A 21,892-nucleotide genomic window follows, 5' to 3' on the forward strand; every position below is an offset into this window, starting at 1 on the left:
TAGTAGTAATAACTGCCTGTTTTTGCAAAAAGAGTTTCATGGCCGGTAAAAAAAATGATTTGGCCGGTAAATTTGATCATGTCACTGGCCATTAGCAGGTTTGGCAAAAAGTTAGTTTTAGGCCCTGCTTTAAACCCTTAAAATGAATAACATTTCTACAATCGTTTAACCATCCATGTAATATTTACTTTGTTTGCCACGATGGGACACAACAGGTGTTTTCTCCGACATGCTGTGACTGACAATAGAACCATGAAATACACCGAAAACTAAACATAATTACAAAAGGAATCAATTTTATTTGTGTGCTGTATTCCAAAACTTTAGAATCCATACGATTGTGAGGAACAAACCAAAATTCAAGCCTTTATTCGGCATTCTTCATCTCCATCCCGAGCAGCCAGTCCAGCGACTGTAAGCATCGAAGCCAAACAAATTCAAACAGGATTTATAGCAGGAAAATCGAACGCTCATTGGCTCTCGCCTACTTCGTCACAGATTGCGACTCACTGCGTTTCTGGTAAAATGTGTTTGAATGAGAAACGCACGCATTAACGGAGCAGATCGGGATAATAATCTGGATAATATTTTTAGCGCTTAACAAATTAAATTCTGATCTGCACCTCACACAAACCTACTGTAACATTATTCAACCAGAGAGGACTGCGGCTGCAACGTGTCTTCATTTAAATTACTTTTGGTACTGCTTTTCGCTTATAAATAAATTTTTGTGATTGCACTTATCTGTCTGTCATGTTTTTTTTAATACTGTACAGAAATAGCTATGGTTAGATATAGAGGTAGGAGTGGGATTAGTGGCTATACTTTTTTTAATGCAATATTCGTAACTAAAATTGTCACTTCCATCCACATTTCAGTCAATTACGTTTTATATCCTTTTATATTCGTTATAAAATGGGTAGGTTTAGGTTTGGGCATAGGTTAAAGGGTCTAAAAATCGAAGTTGCTTATTGATAAAATGATATAAAAGATACATAAATATTTTACTTTTTTATCTAAAAATACGTAGCTATTTGTACATTTTAAATGTGTGTACATTTTAAATGTTGAAATACGTCTAAATTGTATGTTTCAGCATCAATATAAACATACAAAAATGTAGGTTTTGTGCTTGTAAATGTTACATATTAATACTTAGGTATAAACAATGAGACCAGGCTGATAAGATACATTATGTGCTTCCATCTCGCACACACAGACATGCTTAGCCAGCTAAAACTGACACTGTGTAGTGTACTAACACTCAGTGTGTATCTGATGTTCTCCAAACATATTATATAACAGATTGGCTTGTTTAAACATCAGGCACCAGGTTTTCAATATGGCGTACAGGAACACTTCAGTCTCTTAGTGATTGCTTATTATATATGAGAATCAGTGTTGAGTCTGTCACACAGATCTGACAACCATGTTGCACAGCACAGGTGTTTGTTGGGAGTTTTACTACAGGTAACCGTAAAATTAAAACAATAATCTGCAGGAAAATCTACACCAACTTTGGTTGCTCAGCTGGTGGGGTCAATTCAGCAATTTTTTTTTTTTTTATTATTAATTTAGATTTTCTGACTGCAGCACTGGAGCTAACATGAACAAAAAATGATTCAATTGTAATTTTTTTTTTTTTTTTTTTTTATACAAAAAATATATTTTTTTAAAAAACTAATAAAATTTAATAAACATTATATATTTTTTAAATATTTAAAATAGGTATAAATCTATTTCCAGACATAAATGAAAAGATAAATAAAATAAAAGTTTATAATATGTAATAAAAACATCACAATTAAAGCACATCCCAGATGTCTGACAAAGTATTTCCTGAGGACGGGCCCTCGTTGACTTGACATTCATAAGAGGGCCTTGCTCTCTCTCTCTTCTCTCTCTCTCGTGTGGTTAAACAGATGGTGGGGTTAAATCTGAATGATGTACTACATGTCCCAGGTGATCTCTGTGTTTCCTCCATCTCTCGTCTTGTTTTCACAGCTGGTAAATCAGCAGTGGGGCGTCTGTGAAGAGTCTCGCTGGTCTAATCTACTGTGAGAGGCTTATCACTAATCACTAATTACTGCCTCATTCTCTCGCGCTCGCTCACGCTCAAAGACAAAGAGTTGGGAAGAGGTTTAGAGGGCACAAAGGTGAATAAACATCACACAGTGCTATTTACGTTTCCCATACATGGGTCACAAAGTTACCATAAAGGAACAGTTCAGCCTAAAATTGAAATAGGACACTACTTTAAGCGAACACGCATATAGAGCATGCATGTTTTATCATGGTCGACCATTAAGGTTGTTCATTCAAGATGAGACTAAAATAAAATCCATTTTTACAGTCTAAAAAGGGGCCCAGTGGAAAACCACAGGCCTTTGTCCTCTATTGAGCGTCCTGCACCAATTCAAAGCTGAATTTCCAGGGCATTCAATATATATTTCTTATGTCTAGCATGTTTTGTACACACCATATGTCATGTGCAAATAATTATGTGTGTCCCATTTTTTACGGTGTCCTTATATACAAGGGAAATGCAATTTTCTAGACCCAAATGTAAGCAGAACATCCTGTTGGTCATAAATGACAGTATGTTGCTGTCTATTCAAACAAGCTGTGGGCGAAATCACGGTTTGCAGATGCTTGTGACTTTGCAACAGACACGGAAGAGACTTCACTGTGTTCTTTTCTAAGATGTAAATGAATCTAATTTTAGCTTGTGACAGTCTTCTTGTCTCACCAACAGAAATGAACAGAACCAAAGGTCCACAGAGACCAGAACGAAGACACCAAACCTCTAAAATAGAGCCGAAACAAGTTAAAAATATCAGCGCGTCCGTCTGAGGAAGCTCAGCGAAAGTGGGACAGAGGACAGAACGTGCGAGTAAAAGAAGAGAGAGGGAGACAGGTGTAGAGGAGAGAGAAAGCCGCCGAGTCTGATGCTTTGAACGGAGGAGTAATCAATCGTGATAATCGCGACCTGCAGAGATCAGAGCTGAACTCTGTAATGTTCCTCTTCATCAGGTGTGGAACAGCCTATTCTGTATTTACAGGATCAAAAGAACTGGAAAAACAAGTCAAAATCGAGATTTCTAGATGGATTTTTTTTTACTGATAAAAGAGCCTGCCACATGGAGAACTAGAAAATCTAAGAATGAAATGATCAATTTATTATTTATTGATTCAAAAAAAAAAAATAATAATAATAATCGGATAAGCAACTCAAATCAATCCATTTTTTAAAGGAGTCCTATTATGCTCTTTTTCAAAGTCTTGATTTTGTTTTGGGGGTGTGCTAGAACATGCTCTCATGCTTGGTGGTTCAAAAAACGCATTAGTTTTCACATAATTTACATTATTACAATACCTTTCTCCCAGCCTAGCTTGATTAGTTCCGGGTTTAATGAAGGCCCGCCTTCCGAAAAGGAAATGTGTTATGATTGGTTAGCTATCCCAGTGCATTGCGAATGGCCAACATCTTAGGTGGTGTTTCAGTACTGCCACGCCCCTTGTCAAAGCAGGGGGCAGATTAATAGTGAATCTTACGTTTTAAATATGGATATTTTTCTAACAAAAAAGCATTGATTCGCTACAGGAGACCCCCGGGAGCCGTGTGAGGCACTTTTTATTATGGATGGGTGCACTTTATTAGACTTATTACTAGACTCTGATTGCATTCATCTGAAAGAAGGAAGTCATATACACCTAGGATGGATGGAGGGTGAGTAAATAATATGCTACAGTAGTGTTGATACGTCCCATCCTCAGCCTGCAAGATCGCAGATACATGATATTATTGTGATAATTTTTAAAATTTTTTTTACTTAGTTTCATTGCCCGAAACTAGCTCCAGCATAAGGCTAAAACAGAAATTTATTAGTCTTGTATTACTTTAGTACAGTATAATGTAGGTGTTTATATATTCCTATTTCTGGCGAATTTAAATAAAACAATTAAATGCTAAAAAAAAAAAAAACAATATTACAACAAGTTTAACCACCTAATTGTAGAAAAAAATCTACAATTATTATTACATTTTTTTAAACAGAATATTCACACAATTTTTCTTCCATGTATTAATTTTAACAGAAAAACAAATAAAAGGGTTTCATTTTAATTTCATTAAAAATAAATCAATGTTTAATGCCTTAATTTAATTATCAGAAAAATTAAAACAGAAGAATTTCTAAAAAAAAGAAAAGAAAATGATTGTATCTCTATTCAAAATGTTGAAATTGAGATTTTTGGACTTTTTTTCACTAAAATAAATGTACAGAGAGTAAAGAGTAAAATAACTGTTACCAAAAAAAAGTACAGTCCCCCACCCCCCACTATGGGAATTCTAGGGGAAACACTGCATCTACAGCGCGTTACGGCTCTGACGCGGCAACCGAGTAGATCACGGCTTCGGCATGTGTTTCGACCCCCTGTACTGCACACGTCAGCGGTGCGTTACTGCTCTGAAGCGGCCACTCTAGTCAATGCTTGTGTTTATACCCGCCGCGGCTCGTTGAAGCAGCTCTCCGTGCTGCATCGCTAAAGTTAGGCTAATCCTCCACATCGTCCCTACACACCCTCCAACAATTAGAATTTCCGTAGGTGGGATTTCATTTAATGATATTCTAATGGACCGCATTGTGACATCATTGCATGCGGAAAACAAACGCTGTAGTTCAAAGGAGCCGTTCGTTGTAGTTCTTGGAAAAAGATTTTTTTTTAAAAAACTAAATATCTCCCTTTGGAGTGGACTTTGAGATTTGTAACTTTGTAGATCTTTTTTATGCCCAAAGATACACACCACACATTGACTAAAATTCAAGTGAAAAAGCATAATAGCACCCCTTTAAATAAACTGAGAGAGAAAAGACTATTAGTAGTAATGTGGAAGAAAGCTATTATTCAAAAACATTCATCTAAGGTTGAGAGTCATACTGTGTCTAATGGGGTGTGTCCTAAAATTCAGCTGAAAGTTCACTGGTTGCTTCCAGTAGTTAACTGTCAAATGACACTTTTTGGCAAATGGAAAAAGAAAGACCATTCTAAAAAATTTATTAAAAATAGTTTATACATTTATACAAGATCCAAACCAGAACCATAAAGAACCACAACAATAGTCAAATCCTACCAGATCCAAACCAGAACTATAATAACCTGCACAAATCCATAATAATGGTTAAATCCTATCAGATCCAAAACAAAACCACAAAGAACTCACACAGGTCCATTATAACACTAGAATCTTACAAGATCCAAACCAAAACCACAAAGAACCCACACAGATCCATAATAATGCTAGAACCCTACCAGATACAAACCAGAGCCATAAAGAACCACATTAATGCTCAAATTCTACCAGATCCAAACCAGAATCATAAAGAACCATAATGACACTAGAATCCTTCAAGATCCAAACCAAAAACATACAGAACCGACACAGATCCACAATAATGCTCAAATCTTACCAGAACCATTAAGAACCATAATAACATTAGAATCAAACAAAATCACAAACACACAAAGATCCAACGCTAGAATACTACCAAATACAGATTAAACTCAAAAGACCCCACACAGATCCACAATAATGCAAGAATCACTCAAGATCCAAACCAAAACCAAAAACAACCCACAGAGATCCGCAATAATGCTCAAATTCTACCAGATCCAAACCAAAACTAAAAAAGAACCTACAAAGATCCATAATAATACTAGAATCCTACAAGATCTTAACCAAAACTATAAAGAAGCCACAAAGATTCATAACAAAGCTACACCACAACCAGATCCAAACCAGAGCTAGGGGTGTGCGATAACGACAAAATTGATATCTGGAATTTTGTCAATAACAATAATAAGACAACATTTGGCTAAGCATGTTATTGAGCAGGTATTTATTCAATATTTATATTTGAAAAGATTTTGGGGGAAAAAAAAAAAAGCATGCATAAAATATAATCCTAAAATTGCCAGTAGGTGGCAGCAAATCACTGTATGTGTGAGTCATTGAGTCATTCATTTATCCGATTAATTCAAAAGGCTGATTCAGTAACGAAACGTTGTGTGTTGCTCGGAGATGCAAAACAGTTCTGCTGTTTGAAATCATTTATGTTGACAAAACATGATCCAATACATACATCTCACTGTATGTATTGAATAATCAGTATAAAGATCTGAAAACAAAAACTGCATTATCACTAACAGACAAAACCTTTCAAGTTCTCAAACTTACAAAAGGGTAAATAAAAATGCTTCTATTGGCCAAGAGGCACAGTTATAGGCCGGTGCTAATAATCTTAAAGTGGTCCAATTCTTGCCTAAATGCTATTACTACAGAAAGAATTAAATAAAAGGCAAAGTTTGCAAACATCAATTATTCAGTTCAGTTTATTTGTACAGCACATACTTTTCCAAAGCAGTTTACAAATAACAGTGGCTTTACAAAGCCCTCAGAGATCAAGCCAAAGGCGACAGTGGTGAAGAAAAACTCCAACTCAATCAATCTCCTGAGAGGGAATTTCTAATCAGTTGCCGTTATAATTGCTCTTTTCCCCTCTAAATCTAAACTCTCAGAGTCGAGTCTCCTGAAGCAGTGCTAACCTTTGAAAAGCAGCAGTCTCAGAACTCACCGCACTGACATTTTCCAAAACAAACTGCTCTGTGGAGGCCTATAGCCACTCTGACATTCAGTGTGTGTGTGCGCTATGTGGGCCATATGGTGCTCTATAGCACTCTAAAGAAGGTGACGAGCAGTTTAAATGCTGTCAGACACACTCACGCACCCCTGAGCACTTCCACAGGGAGCGCGACCGCACACACGTGGAGTATCCGAACCGCAACACTAGAAGGTGACATACTTGGGAAAATCGCGCAGCGAAGGCTGTTTCAGAAAAAGTCATAACTTTTGACCTCTGAGCCTTTTAATGCTCCTGTGAGATAAACCTGTCACCTCAGTGAACATTTCACCTCTGTGCTCTCCCCTTCCTTTCACACAGGTAACACGGCCTATTTCTAGCATCCAAATGCCATGATAACTGACATATCTGACAAATTTCATGTCATGACACTTGTTTTTTTTTTTGTTTTTTTTTTTACATTTATACTCTACAGACTCCTTTGTCAATGGGACTAAATGATGAACATTTACTTAATTCTATTAAATGATGAACCTTTACTCAACCAGATGTCATGACTATACCTGCTACATGACGTGATTTTACTCAAAATATATAAATGCCATTTTTGGATATGGATGTCTAAAATGTGCTTATGGAATTTTGTTTTATGGTGTTTCATGTATTTATGTAATTACTTAGACATGGGATATATTTTTGGGTAACACTTTAGTATAGGGAGCAATTCTCACTTATTAGCATGCCTATTATTAACACATTGGCTGTTTATTAGTATTTATAAAGTGCCTATTCTGCATGACCATATTCTACATCCTTAATCCGAACCAATACCTGAATTTAATTATTAATAAGCAGCAAATTAGGAGTTTACTGGGGCAAAAGCCATAGTTAATGGTTTGTTAAAGGGGTGCTATTATGCTTTTTCACTTTTTGAACTTTAGTCAGCGTGTGGTGTGTATCTTTGGGCATAAAAAAGATGTACAAAGTAACAAATCTCAAAGACCACTCCAAAAGACGATATTTCGTTTTTAAAAAATCCCTTTTCAAGAACTACAACGAACGGCTCCTTTGGACTACAACGTTTGTTTTCTGCATGCAATGATGTCACAAAGCTGTCCATTATAATATCATTAAATTTAATTTAAAATTCAACTTTAGCAATGCAGTGCGGCAGGTATAAACATAAGCATTGACTAGAGTGGACACTTCAGAGCAGTAACGCACCGCAGACGTGTGCAGTACAGAGGGTCGAAACACAAACTGCGGTTGCCGCGTCGGAGCTGTAACGTACCGCCTTATGCTGGAGCTGGTTTCGGGCAATGAAACTAAGTATGTAAATAATTAAATACATTAGCATGATAATATCACGTATTGGTGATCTCGCAGGCTGAAAACAGGACCCAACACTAGTGTATTATTTACTCACCCTCCATTCATGTATAGGTGTATATGACTTCCTTCTTTCAGATGAATGCAATCTGAGTTATTTTAAAATTCATCCTGGCACTCCCAAGCTTTAGAATGGCATAGACTGGTGTTTCTCCTCATCAGTCCAAAACAAGTCCAATAATATGCATCTATCCATAATAAAAAGTGCCTCACATGGCTCTGGGGGGTTAATAAAGGCCTCCTGAATGCGTTTTTGTAAGAAAAATATCCATATTTAAAACGTAAAGATCACTTTAATCTAGCTTGGACTAACAGTTGTACACGGAACTTGTTTCTTTGACAAGGGGCATGGCAGTACTGAAATACTGTCTAAGCTGTTTGCTAATCGCAACGCACTGGGACATCTAACCAATCACAACACATTTAGTTTTTTGGAAGGCGGGCCTTCATTAAACCCGGACATAATCGAGCCTTATGTGCCAGGCTGGGAGAAATGTATTGTAATAATGTAAATTATGTTAAAAATAAAAATGTGTTTTTCGAACCACCAAGCATGAAAGCATGTTCTAGTACACCCCCAAAACAAAATCAAGACTTTGAAAAAGAGCATAATAGGACCCCTTTAATAGCGAGAACTGGAACTTAAAATAAAGTGAAGGGCTGCACGAGAAATCGAAATGAAATCATAATCGCGATTAGGCAGAAGCTGTGATTGTCATGCGTATCTTTCAGTGAAGTACGGTTCTGTGATCAGCAGTAAATCTTCATCCGAAGACCAGAGGGCGCTCTCGTGCGGAAATGCCAAATACGCCCGAAGAAGACACCCATGAAATCATGATCGCTGCAGCTGAATAAAGAGAAGATTTAACTGTATAATAAACACACGACTACAACAATATATGGTTTATCTGAGTTCTTCTTATTATAATTTTCATTATAATAAAGTGTATTTATAATACAATGCCTTTATCACTGCTTAGAATACTATGAAATATGTTGTGTACCTTATTCTGCGTAAGAAGCCACATCATCTCACTGAAGGATTTATTTCAAACACTCAACTGATGTTATGAAGTGAGTCTGGAGTAAAAACGTTATTAAATGTGGTATTTTCACATGCTTTCAAATATACTACCTACAAAGAGCCGTAGTTCACTGAGAAGCTACGCAAACAGCTGTCATTATCGTGAATGATTTCTTTCGATTTCATAATCGCGCAATAATATCGTTTACGATTTTTTTGCGTAACCTACCAGTGAACTACAGTTCTGTGTAGTAATTGCTGCTCCATCTGAAAGCAGGTGATGGAGATTTACTGCTGATTACAGAACCAGCTTTATTGACAAAATGCGCATGGAAATTGCATTTGATTAATCATGCAGCCCTAATAAAGTGTAACCTATTTTGGTAATGTAAATTGATTCATGTTTTTGTTTATTGAATTAATATTAATGATGATTTTAGTTTTATATTATTTGTAGGTTTTTGAACATTTTGTTTCTATATTGGCTGTATAATTGAAGGTGTGATATGATATTCCTTTTTAATATACAATTTAATCAGATTTTGATAAAAGTACAAAAAAAATTGTTATATGAAATAAAGATGAAAAACAAAATCAAAACGGTAATTAAAAACTAAAATAGGTTTAAGGTGAAAAACTAAAATTAGTAAAACTGAAATGAAAAGAAATTAAAAAGAAATATAAAAATATAACTATACATTTTAAAAACAAATAGAATTGACAAAAACATATAGCAAAATTGCTAAAACTAAAATTAAAATAAAAGAACAAAAAATATTAAAAGAAAAAAAGCTAAATTAAAATATTAATAAATATCATACTTAACACTTATAAAATAACACTGCACTGAAAAACCTACAATTTTCAAAAAGAAAATTACTCAGAAATTGCTATTAAATTGCATAAATAATCATTACAGAGAAACAACAAGTAAAATATTGAAAGCACTGTAGAAAGACTGAACTTGTATTTTCTGTTAAAACATACTGCAACAACAATGTTAATTTTCTTTACAAGTTAAAAAAATATATATATATATATATATATATATATATATATATATACATATACACATGCATATATATCTCTTTTTTTATTTTTATTTATTTTTTAATTTTGCTTCTAAAGGTAGGAAGCTAAGTTTAATACCACACTGTCAAAAGTTAAAGTTGAACCAACTTAAAACTACAAGTTATTTCAACTCACTACAATAAAGTGAGTTAAAATGACTGTACTTTTAAGTTGACTTGACTTTTTTTAAGGCAGCTGCTAAACTTAAACATTTTCTAGTGCAGTTAAGCGTTTGTTCACATTACTAATCCTAAAGACGGGCAATATTAGTGATATTGCCTCAACCAGCAACATCAATGGATCATTTGACCATGAGTAAGTCAATAAGAACAATTCTTGTTCACAAAGGTGGAGGACACACAAATGTCTGTATTACAATGTGAAAACCTACAGTTGAAACTTTAACTAAGCAATATAGTGTCTCCTGATTCACTAGCACTGCATTCCAGCCATTCATGCATCCTTTGGGAATCATACCCATGACCCTGGCATTGCTAGCATCATGGATGTTTAATCTAGAAAACATCAGTGAAATGCATCACATGCTTCCTTTTGCTTTGATTTTAATTCAGTAAGTTATTTGATGCTTTTCAACTGAAGGCAATTATGACAATGTCTCCATCAGTACACTGAATATGACTCATGGAAGCACATGAACCACTTAAAGTCATTGTCAGGTGACACTAAATGATCCAGGAACATTACCCAGCCTTCAGTACATTACTATAGATCATTACAGACACATGTAGATTATATAAAATTCAACCTAAATAATACAGTGTTATTTGAGTAGACACAGTATAAACCACCTCTGGATCACTGCATATTCTATGATTAAAAGAAAATTTGGTTTACATATCCCTGGATTACATATTACAGATCAAAGAGGCTTCAGGACGAGGTATGAGGAAATCTAGCAGAGCTCAGTAACACACAGACAATGTTTTATGAATCAAAGAACACAGAAACTTGCCGTATAATGAAGTACACGTAGGCTCCCCAAAAGACTCCTCATTAATTAATAAAAGCGAATCAGTTTAGCTGTCGTTTGAGCTCCTAAAACAGCGATGGAGTTCAGGAAGAAAATGTTGATTGACAGAGACAGAACAGCACTGGTCAGAGTGTGATGAAGTCCACTGATTATTACTGTGATGTGTCATCGCTGTCATAAATCCAGCATCATGTTCACACACCGCAAACCAAGTGTCAAGAGCCAATTCTAATTTTCCGCTCAAATTAAGTTTTTGTGACCTTTAAAATGTGACCCATATCAAAAATGGTGGTCTAAACAGAAGGCACAGATGAAAACATATTTAAATCAAATCATGAAATAATAAAATAATACATCCTTTGTATACATTTTTTGTATAATTTCTTGATGGAACATGATCTTTACTTAATTTCCTAATGATTTTTGCAATAAAAGAAAGTCAATAATTTTGACCCATAATTTTTGCATTTTTGGCTATTGCTACAAATAAACCCCAGCGACTTAAGACTGGTTTTGTGGTTCAGGGTCACATATTTACATACATATACATATATATATATATATATATATGACCCTGGACCACAAAACCAGTATATATTCAAATAAAAAATATTAAAAAATGAAAAAAAAAAAAAAAAAGAAAACTATATCTATAAATAAACTTTATTATCAAGAAAATATGTATTATAAAATCATACTTGATGATTATCTGCCCAATAAATAAATACATAAATGCATAAATTTAAATTAAAATAACACAATATTTGAAAATTAATTTTATAAATTTTAAAAAGGTGTATCTTTAAATTAAATGTAATATCCAGAATATAATTACTATAATATCCTAATTTATCATCATCTAGACCAATAAATATATAAATACATAAATGCATAAATTTAATTTTAAATAAAATATTTGAAAACTTATTTGAGAAATTATTTAAAAAATAAAGAAAAACTACTTCAAAAGCAAATCTATTAATTAAATTTAATATCTAGAATGCAACTATTATCCTACTTGATCATCATCTAGCCCAATTAATATATAAATACATAAATAATTACATAAATAATTTACATTTGTTTAAAAAAATATTTGATTTATTAAATGGTTTAAACAGCATTTAATTTATTTAACAATAAAGAAAAATATTTAAAAAGCATATCTTTAGATGAAATGTATTCATTATATCCTACTTTATCATCATATCCCAATAAATAAATAAATAAATAAATAAATAAATGCATACACTTAAAATACAATAACAAAATATTTGAAAAATTATTTTAAAAATAAAAAAAAACTATTTAAAAGCACATCTTTAAGTGAAAGTTAATATCCAGAATATGGCTATTATAAAGTCCTACTTTATCATCATCTAGCCCAGTGTTGTAATGCATGTATTATTAAAATAAATGCTAATAAATGTCAAAATGTTAGTAGTCCAACTTGAGACACACATTCTACTCTATTCTACTGCACTCTGATAATCTGTTTTAGAAAACAAGAGTATATGTCTTATGTCAACGCCCACTAATATGAGTCAAACTCTCCTTTATGGTGTTTATAAGGTCTTTACTGGCACACAGTGACAACTGACCCTGACATACAGCACTAAATGTTTCATTGCAGAGAAAAAAGCAAGATAAAGGAGTGATTCATTAGCGAGACGGACGCTTCTCTCTTTTGGACTTTCAGAGCTGCCCCCTACATTAGCCTGAACGATTTCCAATACAGCAAACCTCCAAGTCCAACTCTGTGAAGACCTACACAAACTCTTTGGTTCGATACAGAGAGGTGAGCACTGACCTACATTGTGAATAAACTCTCTCTTTCAGATATAACTTCACATGCGCTCTGAGAGATGCCCTTTACACAGACAGCACACTCAGATGCTTCAGCCTCCACAAAACACACACACACACACAAACTTACTTTGGTGCCTGATTGTTGTAGTTGTTGTCATATGAGTCATATCCCTGGTCATCGTAGGCTGTTCCATATCCATCATCGTATTCCTATGGGAAAGAAAATATGGCATGTAAATATTCACATTACCTTTTATACAATACAAAGTAAGATAAAACACATGGAGTGGAGTTTCGTTCATTTTTTAACTAATGAGCTGTCAAGGTTTCAATGCTTGTTTTAAGAATGAATCAGAGTTTTAATAGAATCAGCTAAATGAATGACTCAAAGACAGTTACTTGTCCAGTTACTGAATGTTTTGTTTTGACTTGAATTGTTTGATTTGATGATTCAAAGACTCATTTCTAAAGACAGGCACTTGTTTAGTGACTGAATGAATCAGTGATTTGGACGAATCGGTCAACTGAAAGACTCAAAGACTCACTCATGAAGACAGACACTTTTTTTAGTTACTAAAGAAATTTGTGTTTAGGTTGAATCAGTTGATTTAAAGATTCAATGACTTACTCAAAAAGAGAATCATTTGCTTTGTTTATGAATGAATCAGTGTTTTTATAAAATCGGTTGACCAAATGATTCAAAGATTCACTCATAAAGACAGGCACTTGTTTAGTTACTGGATGAATCAGTGATTTGGATGAATCGGTTGATTGAAGACTTAAAGATTTCACTTTGATTTAAAGATTCAATTACTCACTCAAAAAGAGAATCACTTGCTTTGTTTATAAATGAATAAGCGTTTTTAACAAACCAGCATAATTTGACTAGTATTATTCCTTAATGAATCAGTGTTTTGAACAAATTGGTTGACCAAATGATTCAAAGACTCACTCATAAAGACAGGCACTTGTTTAGTTACTGGATGAATCAGTGTTTTGGACAAATCATTTGATTTAACGATTCAATAACTCACTCAAAAAGAGAATCACTTGTTTTGATTATGAATGAATCAATGTTTTTAACAAACTGGTTAACTGAAGCAATCTTTGTCTAGTTTAATTCCTTAATGAATCTGTGTGTTTGAACAAATCTGTTGAACAAATAATTTAAAGACTCACTCATAAAAGACAGGCACTTGTTTGATTACTGAATGAATCTGTGTTTTGGATGAATCAGTTGATTGAAGATTCAATGACTCACTCAAAAAAAAGATTGCTTGCTTTGTTTATGAAAGAATCAGTGTTTTTAACAAATCAGTCGATTGATGCATTCTTTGACTAGCTTTATTTTCTTAATGAATCTGTGTCTTTGAACAAATTGGCTGACTGAATGATTTAAAGACTCACTCATTAATGAAGGCACTTGTTTAGCTACTAAGGAAATCAGAGTTTTGGATGAATTAGTTGATTTAAAGATTCAATGACTCACTCAAAAAGAGAATCACTTGCTGTATTTATGAATTAATTATTATTTTTAACAAACCTTTAACTGAAACATCCTTTGACTAGTTTTATTCCCTAATGAGTCTGTTTTTTAACACATCAGCTGACTGAATGATTCATAGACTCATAAAGACAGGCACTTGTTTAGTTACTGCAGGATTCAGTGTTTTGGATGAATCGGTTGATTAAAAAAATTAATGACTCACTCATAAAGAAAGCCATTCATTTTGTTCATGAATAAATCAGTATTTTGTACAAATTGGTTAAGTGAATGATTCAAAGACTCCCTCATGAAGACAATACAGTAAACAGTTTCATAATAGTTTTCAGTACAGCTATTCACTATTCCATATTTTTACAACAGTTGTCAGTACTTTGAACAAATCACTGATTGAATGATTTAATCATAAAGAAAGTCCCTTGTTGGAATCATGAATGAATCAGTTGACTGAATGATTCAGTAACTCACTCGAAAGGAGAGTTACTTGTGCAACTGGCACAACAATGCAGTTTGTAGCAATATATATATATATATATATATATATATAGATAGATAGATAGATAGATATATAGATTTTTTTATTTTTTATTTTTATTTTTTATTTTTTTCAATGCAAGAATGTGATGTTAGGTACAATAACTTTTTTTTGGTTGTTCAATGAAAATAAAGATTTTGATTTCATGTGGAGTTTCAACAAAAAAAATGGTCTGGGTAGAGAGCTTTGCATTGTGAACTTTAGACTATGTCTACATAACACATGAAATGATTATTTAAAAATATTTTTCCTTGATATGAAAGGAGTTAAAAGCATGTATAATGCAGCACTGTGGGCTGGAGTCTGGAGCAATGGACAGTCTCCACAGGACATACTGCATTTCATCGTCCTGAATTCACACACACTCCCAAACTCTGCTCAGAGGTTAATCTACTCGGCTGAACCCCGGCCGACATTAATACTCCATATATCTAGAGCAGAAATAACAGAGAGCCGTGCATGAAAACTGAAAAGCAGCTCTTCACTTAAATGAAAGGTTGTGAAAGTGCTTCATTAAGTGGATGGCTGATATGATTTTGACACTGTAATTAACATCGCATTATAACCCTTTAAGAGTGGATAATGAAACTTCATGGGGGTTAATATCTAATGTAGCTATTATTGTGACATATCACAGATTGCTTTATGACACGTGTGGCTTCGTTGCCCATCGCCTTGCAAAGCCCAGTGATATGTTTATGAAGGCTGACGTATGAAATGTCACCGGAGGTCAGAAAAACAAGCTGGAACTTTTTAGAAATGGATTTTAATGTAGGCCAAACACAGACTTCGCACTGTTTTTTTCATATGTTCTGTGCTGATTGTTGGGGAAAACTTGGTTAACTTATGTAAATATGTTAATGTGCTAAACATAGCAGATTAATAGTGTTTAAATAGATGATCGTACATAATTAAGCTTAATGGCAAGGTCATGTAAATGGCTTAAACAGTGTTGCTATAGGCAATATACAATATGGAAGCAACATGAAATCAAACTTGAACCTATTTACTGTTATAATACACTACTGTTCAAAATATTGGTGTTGTTTTTAAATGTTTTTAAAAGTCTCTTTCAAGTCTGTATTTATTTGATTAAAAATACTGTAAAAACAGTAAAATTAAGAAATAGTTTTACAATTTAAAACAAATGTTTTTTATTTGAATATATTTTGAAATGTAATTTATACCTGTGATGCAATGCTGAATTTTCAGCATCAGTATTCAGTGTCACATGATACTTCAGAAATCACTGCTGTTTCATATTTTTTTGTGAAAACCGTGATACATTTTTTTTCAGGATTCAAACTCAAAAGAGCAGCATTTATTTGGAATTATTTAATTTTTTGTGACATTACGAATGTTTTATTGTAACTTTTGATTAATTGAATGCATCCTTGCTGAAAAGTATAAAAGTCAATCAAAATAAAATAAAATTAAATTAAATTAAATAAAATAAAATTAAATTAAATTAAAAAGTCTTATTGTATATGTTACTGGTCTTATTCTGAACAATATTTTCCATATTATTCCAAAGAAAAAAAAAACTTTGGTTTTGTAATTTTTCATAAAAATAAATAAATAAATAAAACTAAAATACGCCTCTGAAACAAATTTTTTTTAGATGATGTCATCAAGCCCCACCCCTCCAACACCTGTGCTTTTCGCGGTCCAATCAATTCCTGAATCATAAACCTAAGCTCCGCCCTTCATTTATTTTGCACATCATGTTTTGTGTCACATTACCAAGTACAAATGTTGACTTCAAGCAAAACTCAACCCACCTACGCTGTCAAATGATCTCAAATATTCTCACAGAAGTCAAACATCAAAGCCTAGTTCTGCTGTTCTCCGACTAATTTAGGATAAACGTCCTCCACAAAAAGTCTCCGACCCCTCGTGACTGCTCCAACATATCCAGCTCAGTTCCAAATCCATCTGCCCTCAATTCACATTCGTAAAATCCTCCTCAACTACAAAAACAAAGACGGAAAACCCTCTCATCATGCACCCCGCAGTCTTAGAGCGGCATTACTGTCCGATCAGAGGCACGCCGCTGCCAAAGCACTCTATTCACTGTTTCATCTTTAATCCACAAGCAAAGTGACATTTAAACTGAGTTCTATAATGAAGTTTACTTGAAAAAAAAAAACCGAGAAATAGACAAAGAGAGAAGTTTTACTGCTGATGTCGTTAATGTTCGCAAAAATTCAGCATTATCATGATCACTTACATTTATTTAGGCACACAGTTTCTATTCTAATACAGTATACAGTGCATTTTCATTCAATTTTTGTAAAACTTAGCTAAATATAGTAAATATAGTAATATAGTTAATAAAGTTAAATATGCGTACGCATACCCTGGGAATTCAATCCATGAACCTGTCTTGCAACATTTGTACACTCTCTGATTCTTTTTGTTTTGTGTTGTAAAATTATTTTCTACATTCTGGCAAATTGGTGTCCAGATTGTGGTGGTGCAAAATATTTATGTAACCAATTAAAGCACAATTAAAATTTAAAGGTGACATATCATGAAAACCAGACTTTTTCCGTGTTCGTACAATGGCATTGTAGTTTGACTTTATTCTCAAAATTTTTTAACTTTATTCTCTAAATGTTTCAACTTTATTCTTAAAATGTTTCAACTTTATTCTCAAAATATTTAGACTTTATTCTTGTAGTATTTTGACTTTATTCTTGCAACATTTCATCTTTATTCTCGAAATTTCGACTTTATTCTCAAAATAGTTTGACTTTATTCTTGTATTTTTACTTTATTCTTGTAACATTTCATCTTTATTCTTGAAATTTCGACTTTATTCTCAAAATGTTTCAACTTTATTCTTGTAGTATTTTGACTTTATTCTCGAAATGTTTCAACTTTATTCTCGAAATTTTTACTTTATTCTCAAAATATTCTGACTTTATTCTTATATTATTTTGACTTTATTCTCGAAATATTTCAAATTTATTCTTGTAGTATTTTGACTTTATTCTTGAAACATTTTGACTTTATTCTCGAAATGTTTCGACTTTATTCTCAAAACATTCTGACTTTGTTCTTGTAGTATTTCGACTGTATTCTCGAAATGTTTAGACTTTATTCTCGAAATTTCAACTTTATTCTCAAAATATTACGACTTTATTTTCATAGTATTTCAAATTTATTCTCATAATTTCAACTTTATTCTTAAAATATTACGACTTTAATCTCGTGATTTTAGATTCTTTTTTTAACGTGGCGCTAAAACGCCATCGTAGCTTTGGATGTGTGTGCTCAGAAAACCCTACATTTTAGTTTAAACTAATATGGTTTAAAATCCATGATTTCAGTGCGATATACATGACAATCACTATCAAACAGATGCTTTTTTTTTTTTTAGCAGAGTATCTGAGGAACAAGCTATAAAAGCACATTCCTATTCTGGGAAAGGGGGCAGGGAGCAACAGCTCATATGCATTTAAACAGAAATGCACGAAAACAGCATGTTTCTGCCTTCACTCAAAATTGGCATTTTCAAAATGATATAATAAATGATTTGTGGGTTATTTTGAGCTGAATCTTCACAGACACATTCTGGGGACGCCTCAGACTTATACTACATCTAACATTTAAAAAATAAACATTTGAAATAAATTAATTAGGGCTGCCCCCCTCAAAGTCAACTAAATGTTAGTTGATGAGAAGAGGCTTAGTCGACCAAAATGTGAAGGTGCAGGTTCGAATTCATCCTGTGTAACGTTCTGATCTCACCACCCTTCTCCTTGGCTTTCACTAATAATTTATTGTCTATCAATAAAAAAACAGCCTCAGCCCACAAAATCAAATTAGGTCAAAAAGGAAACTGTGAAATGAATTTGAAGAAAATTTATGAGAACTGATCCCCCCCGGAAAACCTGGAGCTCCACAGTGCTTCAAAGGGATTTTATTGGCTCTCCAGTATAGGTCACCTCTGCCAGACTGGAGTCCAGAGATGTTGAGTCTCAACCGCTGCACTATGCGGGTTACAGCTCAAATATTCAATGAGAAGCCAAACAGTTTCATTTCTTTCATATCCAAAAGGAAATAAGTTGAAATCAAAGCAAAATAAAGACTCGCAGCATTTGAACCTTTAAATAAAAACACTCAACGGGGAACAACTCATCTTCCTTCCAAGCTGAAACAGGACTAGACTCACTCAGCTATTTATAACCGAAGATATTTCCATTGTGCCGTCTCGGCTGACAGCGATCTCTATCCGCAGCGTTATGAATATATCATAAGGTAAAACCTTTCGTATTCTGACGAGCCGAACTCTGTTACTTTGGCATATTAGTTATGAACGGCTTTATGCACTGATCAAATAAATTAGTCAGCTTGAATGTGAAAACAAAGCCAGGTCGTGTGTGAGAGCGAGAAAAAGACAGAAAATGAGACTTTCTTGAAGAAAGAAAACTCATTTCCAGGTTGCCGCAAAGCCGCTGACAGCCGCTGTGCCATTTTGATCGGCTCAGGTTTGATCAAGTCTGTCGACGTTTGCACAAGACGCTGAAATTAGACATGTACACATCACACGCCAAGGGGGGAGAAAATGAAATCTCTGTTCCCGTGGCACGTCAGATCTTTTCAAATTTGGTTGTACTTGCAAACCTCTCAGCTTTGTATGAAAGAGAAAACAGATCTCTGCTGTTGCAGTCGCGTCGAGCGCCACGGTCTCCGGGATGAGAGACTGCACGTGGTTTGTTTGGTAAACTTCTAGCTAAGCTGAAGCTGTCATTAGTGAGCGCAGAGCATCTGAAGACAGATGGATCAAACTCATTTAAACACGTCGCATGTGAAGCCGAGACTCTTTCGGGTTTGAGGTTCATTAGACGAGGAAAAAACGCTGTACAATGTCAAGAAGATTTGTCTTTTGTTAACTTTTAAACAAGTATAAAAGCAACATGAACACTCACTAGCAAGTTCACTATCAGTTCACACAGTAAGCTCATTATCAATTCCAGGGAAATTACTAAGCAAAATGCAAATAAATAAATAAATAAAGAGTTGAAAAATTAAAATAAATTAACCTGGAAAACCTCACAATAAAAGTGAAAACAAATGATTTATGAATTATATTTGATTGCTAATTTATGTGTTAATTCCCTGACCTACATTAACACTACTACTACTACTAATAATAATAATAAACTTTAATCAATGCATTATATAATAACAATAAAGACTAATTATTCAATGCAAAAAAGAATTATTAATTATAAAAAATAAATATTATTTAATTATTATAATATTAATTCTTTAATCAAATTAATATATATATATATATATATATATATATATATATAAATAAATAAATATGAAATATTTATGAAATATACACACATTGTATATATACAGATTAATAATAATACATATTATTTATTAAATGCAAAAAAAATATTTAAAATGAAACATACAGTAATATAATATTACTAGTATTAATAATAATTTCATAATATAACAACATTTTCAAGTTTCCATTTAAGCTTTGCCAATATTGGAATAAATGAATTAAATAATTGATTTATTATAAATAATGCATTTCACAATGTATGAATTTAAAAAATATTTTAATTCAGCAAGGCAAATAAAAATAACAAATAAAACAAAACAATACTATATATTTTATTGTTCTGCCAAAAACTATCTATATATTATTAGTAGTATCACTACATATTATTATTAATATATGAAGAGTTTATATGCAAAAACAGATATCTATGTTTTTTCATTGTGCATTCCAATTAATCTCAGTCAAACTGCAGTTGGGTTGTTTTGATTAAGTAAAAATAACAAAAAAAAATAAAAAAAATAAAATAATACAATTAACTAACACAAAAAACAAAACAAAATACAAACATGATAACATAATAAAAAACATGCTTTTTGAAAATGAAAAAAAAAGCAATTTTACAAACAGACTTACAATAGACTTGACTATATACTATATTACTATACTATATTATATATTATATACAGACACACACACACACACACACACACACACACATATATATATATATATATATAATAAAAAATAAAAAATAATATATACTGTAACAACATTTTCAAGTCTGCATTCCAGCTTTGCCATTATAGAAATAAATTACATTTTATATATATTATAATAATATATATATAATTATATTTCACAATATATTTCACAATTATTCATTTATTAAAACATGCTTTTAAAAAATTACGTAATTCATGAGCTGCTGTTTGACATCACAACCACCACATCTGTCCATCCAAACAAAGTTTCCACACAACTTTTTTAAACAAAGAGAAGCTCCTGAGTTGGTTTGTATCATTTTTCCTCATTGTTACATCATCAGCAGAAGAGGTTTCAAAGAATTCTATAACAGCAGTGGGTGACCTGTTTTCAATCTCACCTGCACTCTAATTCTGTGTATACGATTGACATTGCTGGTGCAATGCGTGGCCTGTGAGAGTGCGGATCTTTATTGGCGCTGCCAGCTGGGGTCTCAGCGGTGAGTCTATCAGAGCTGTTGGCCGGAGCTCAGGTAAGCAGTGTGCTGGAGAGAGCTCTATTAGAGCCCAGTAAAGCCATGTAATCACATTACATTTGCCTCCTCCAGCCCAGTGCCAGAAACGCAAGGCCACATTAGAGACACAGAGAGACCCAGACAAACTCAATCATGTTTAGCCTCTCTCTTGCACGCACACACACAAACACACACACACATACACACATACACAGACAGACTTACAGTAGCTCAATGAGGGTACAAACTACTTTCTTTATATATAAAAAATAGTGACTACAGAATAACCCCAAATAATGTATTTCACAATATATGTATTTAAAAAAAATATAGTAATAACAAAATAAATTCGACATAACAATAATTTATATTTTAATGTTTTATTTTTTCCTTTAAAA

At 33.1% G+C, this 21,892-nt stretch overlaps 1 protein-coding gene across 2 annotated transcripts in view; it reads right to left on the reverse strand.

Moving 5' to 3' along the window:
* khdrbs3 (KH domain containing, RNA binding, signal transduction associated 3) overlaps positions 1–21,892 on the reverse strand; it is a 176,564-nt gene that overhangs the window by 19,362 nt on the left and 135,310 nt on the right. For both annotated transcript variants that reach the window (XR_007829869.1, XM_051137536.1), the window contains exon 7: positions 13,053–13,135. Coding sequence is in view for 1 of the 2 variants with exons in the window: in XM_051137536.1 (XP_050993493.1) it covers positions 13,053–13,135 (83 nt within the window). In the remaining variant the exon portion in view is untranslated. The remainder of the gene's footprint in view (positions 1–13,052; positions 13,136–21,892) is intronic.

The sequence above is a fragment of the Labeo rohita genome, chromosome 19 (genome assembly GCF_022985175.1).
Source record: "Labeo rohita strain BAU-BD-2019 chromosome 19, IGBB_LRoh.1.0, whole genome shotgun sequence".
NCBI classification, from domain to species: domain Eukaryota; kingdom Metazoa; phylum Chordata; class Actinopteri; order Cypriniformes; family Cyprinidae; genus Labeo; species Labeo rohita.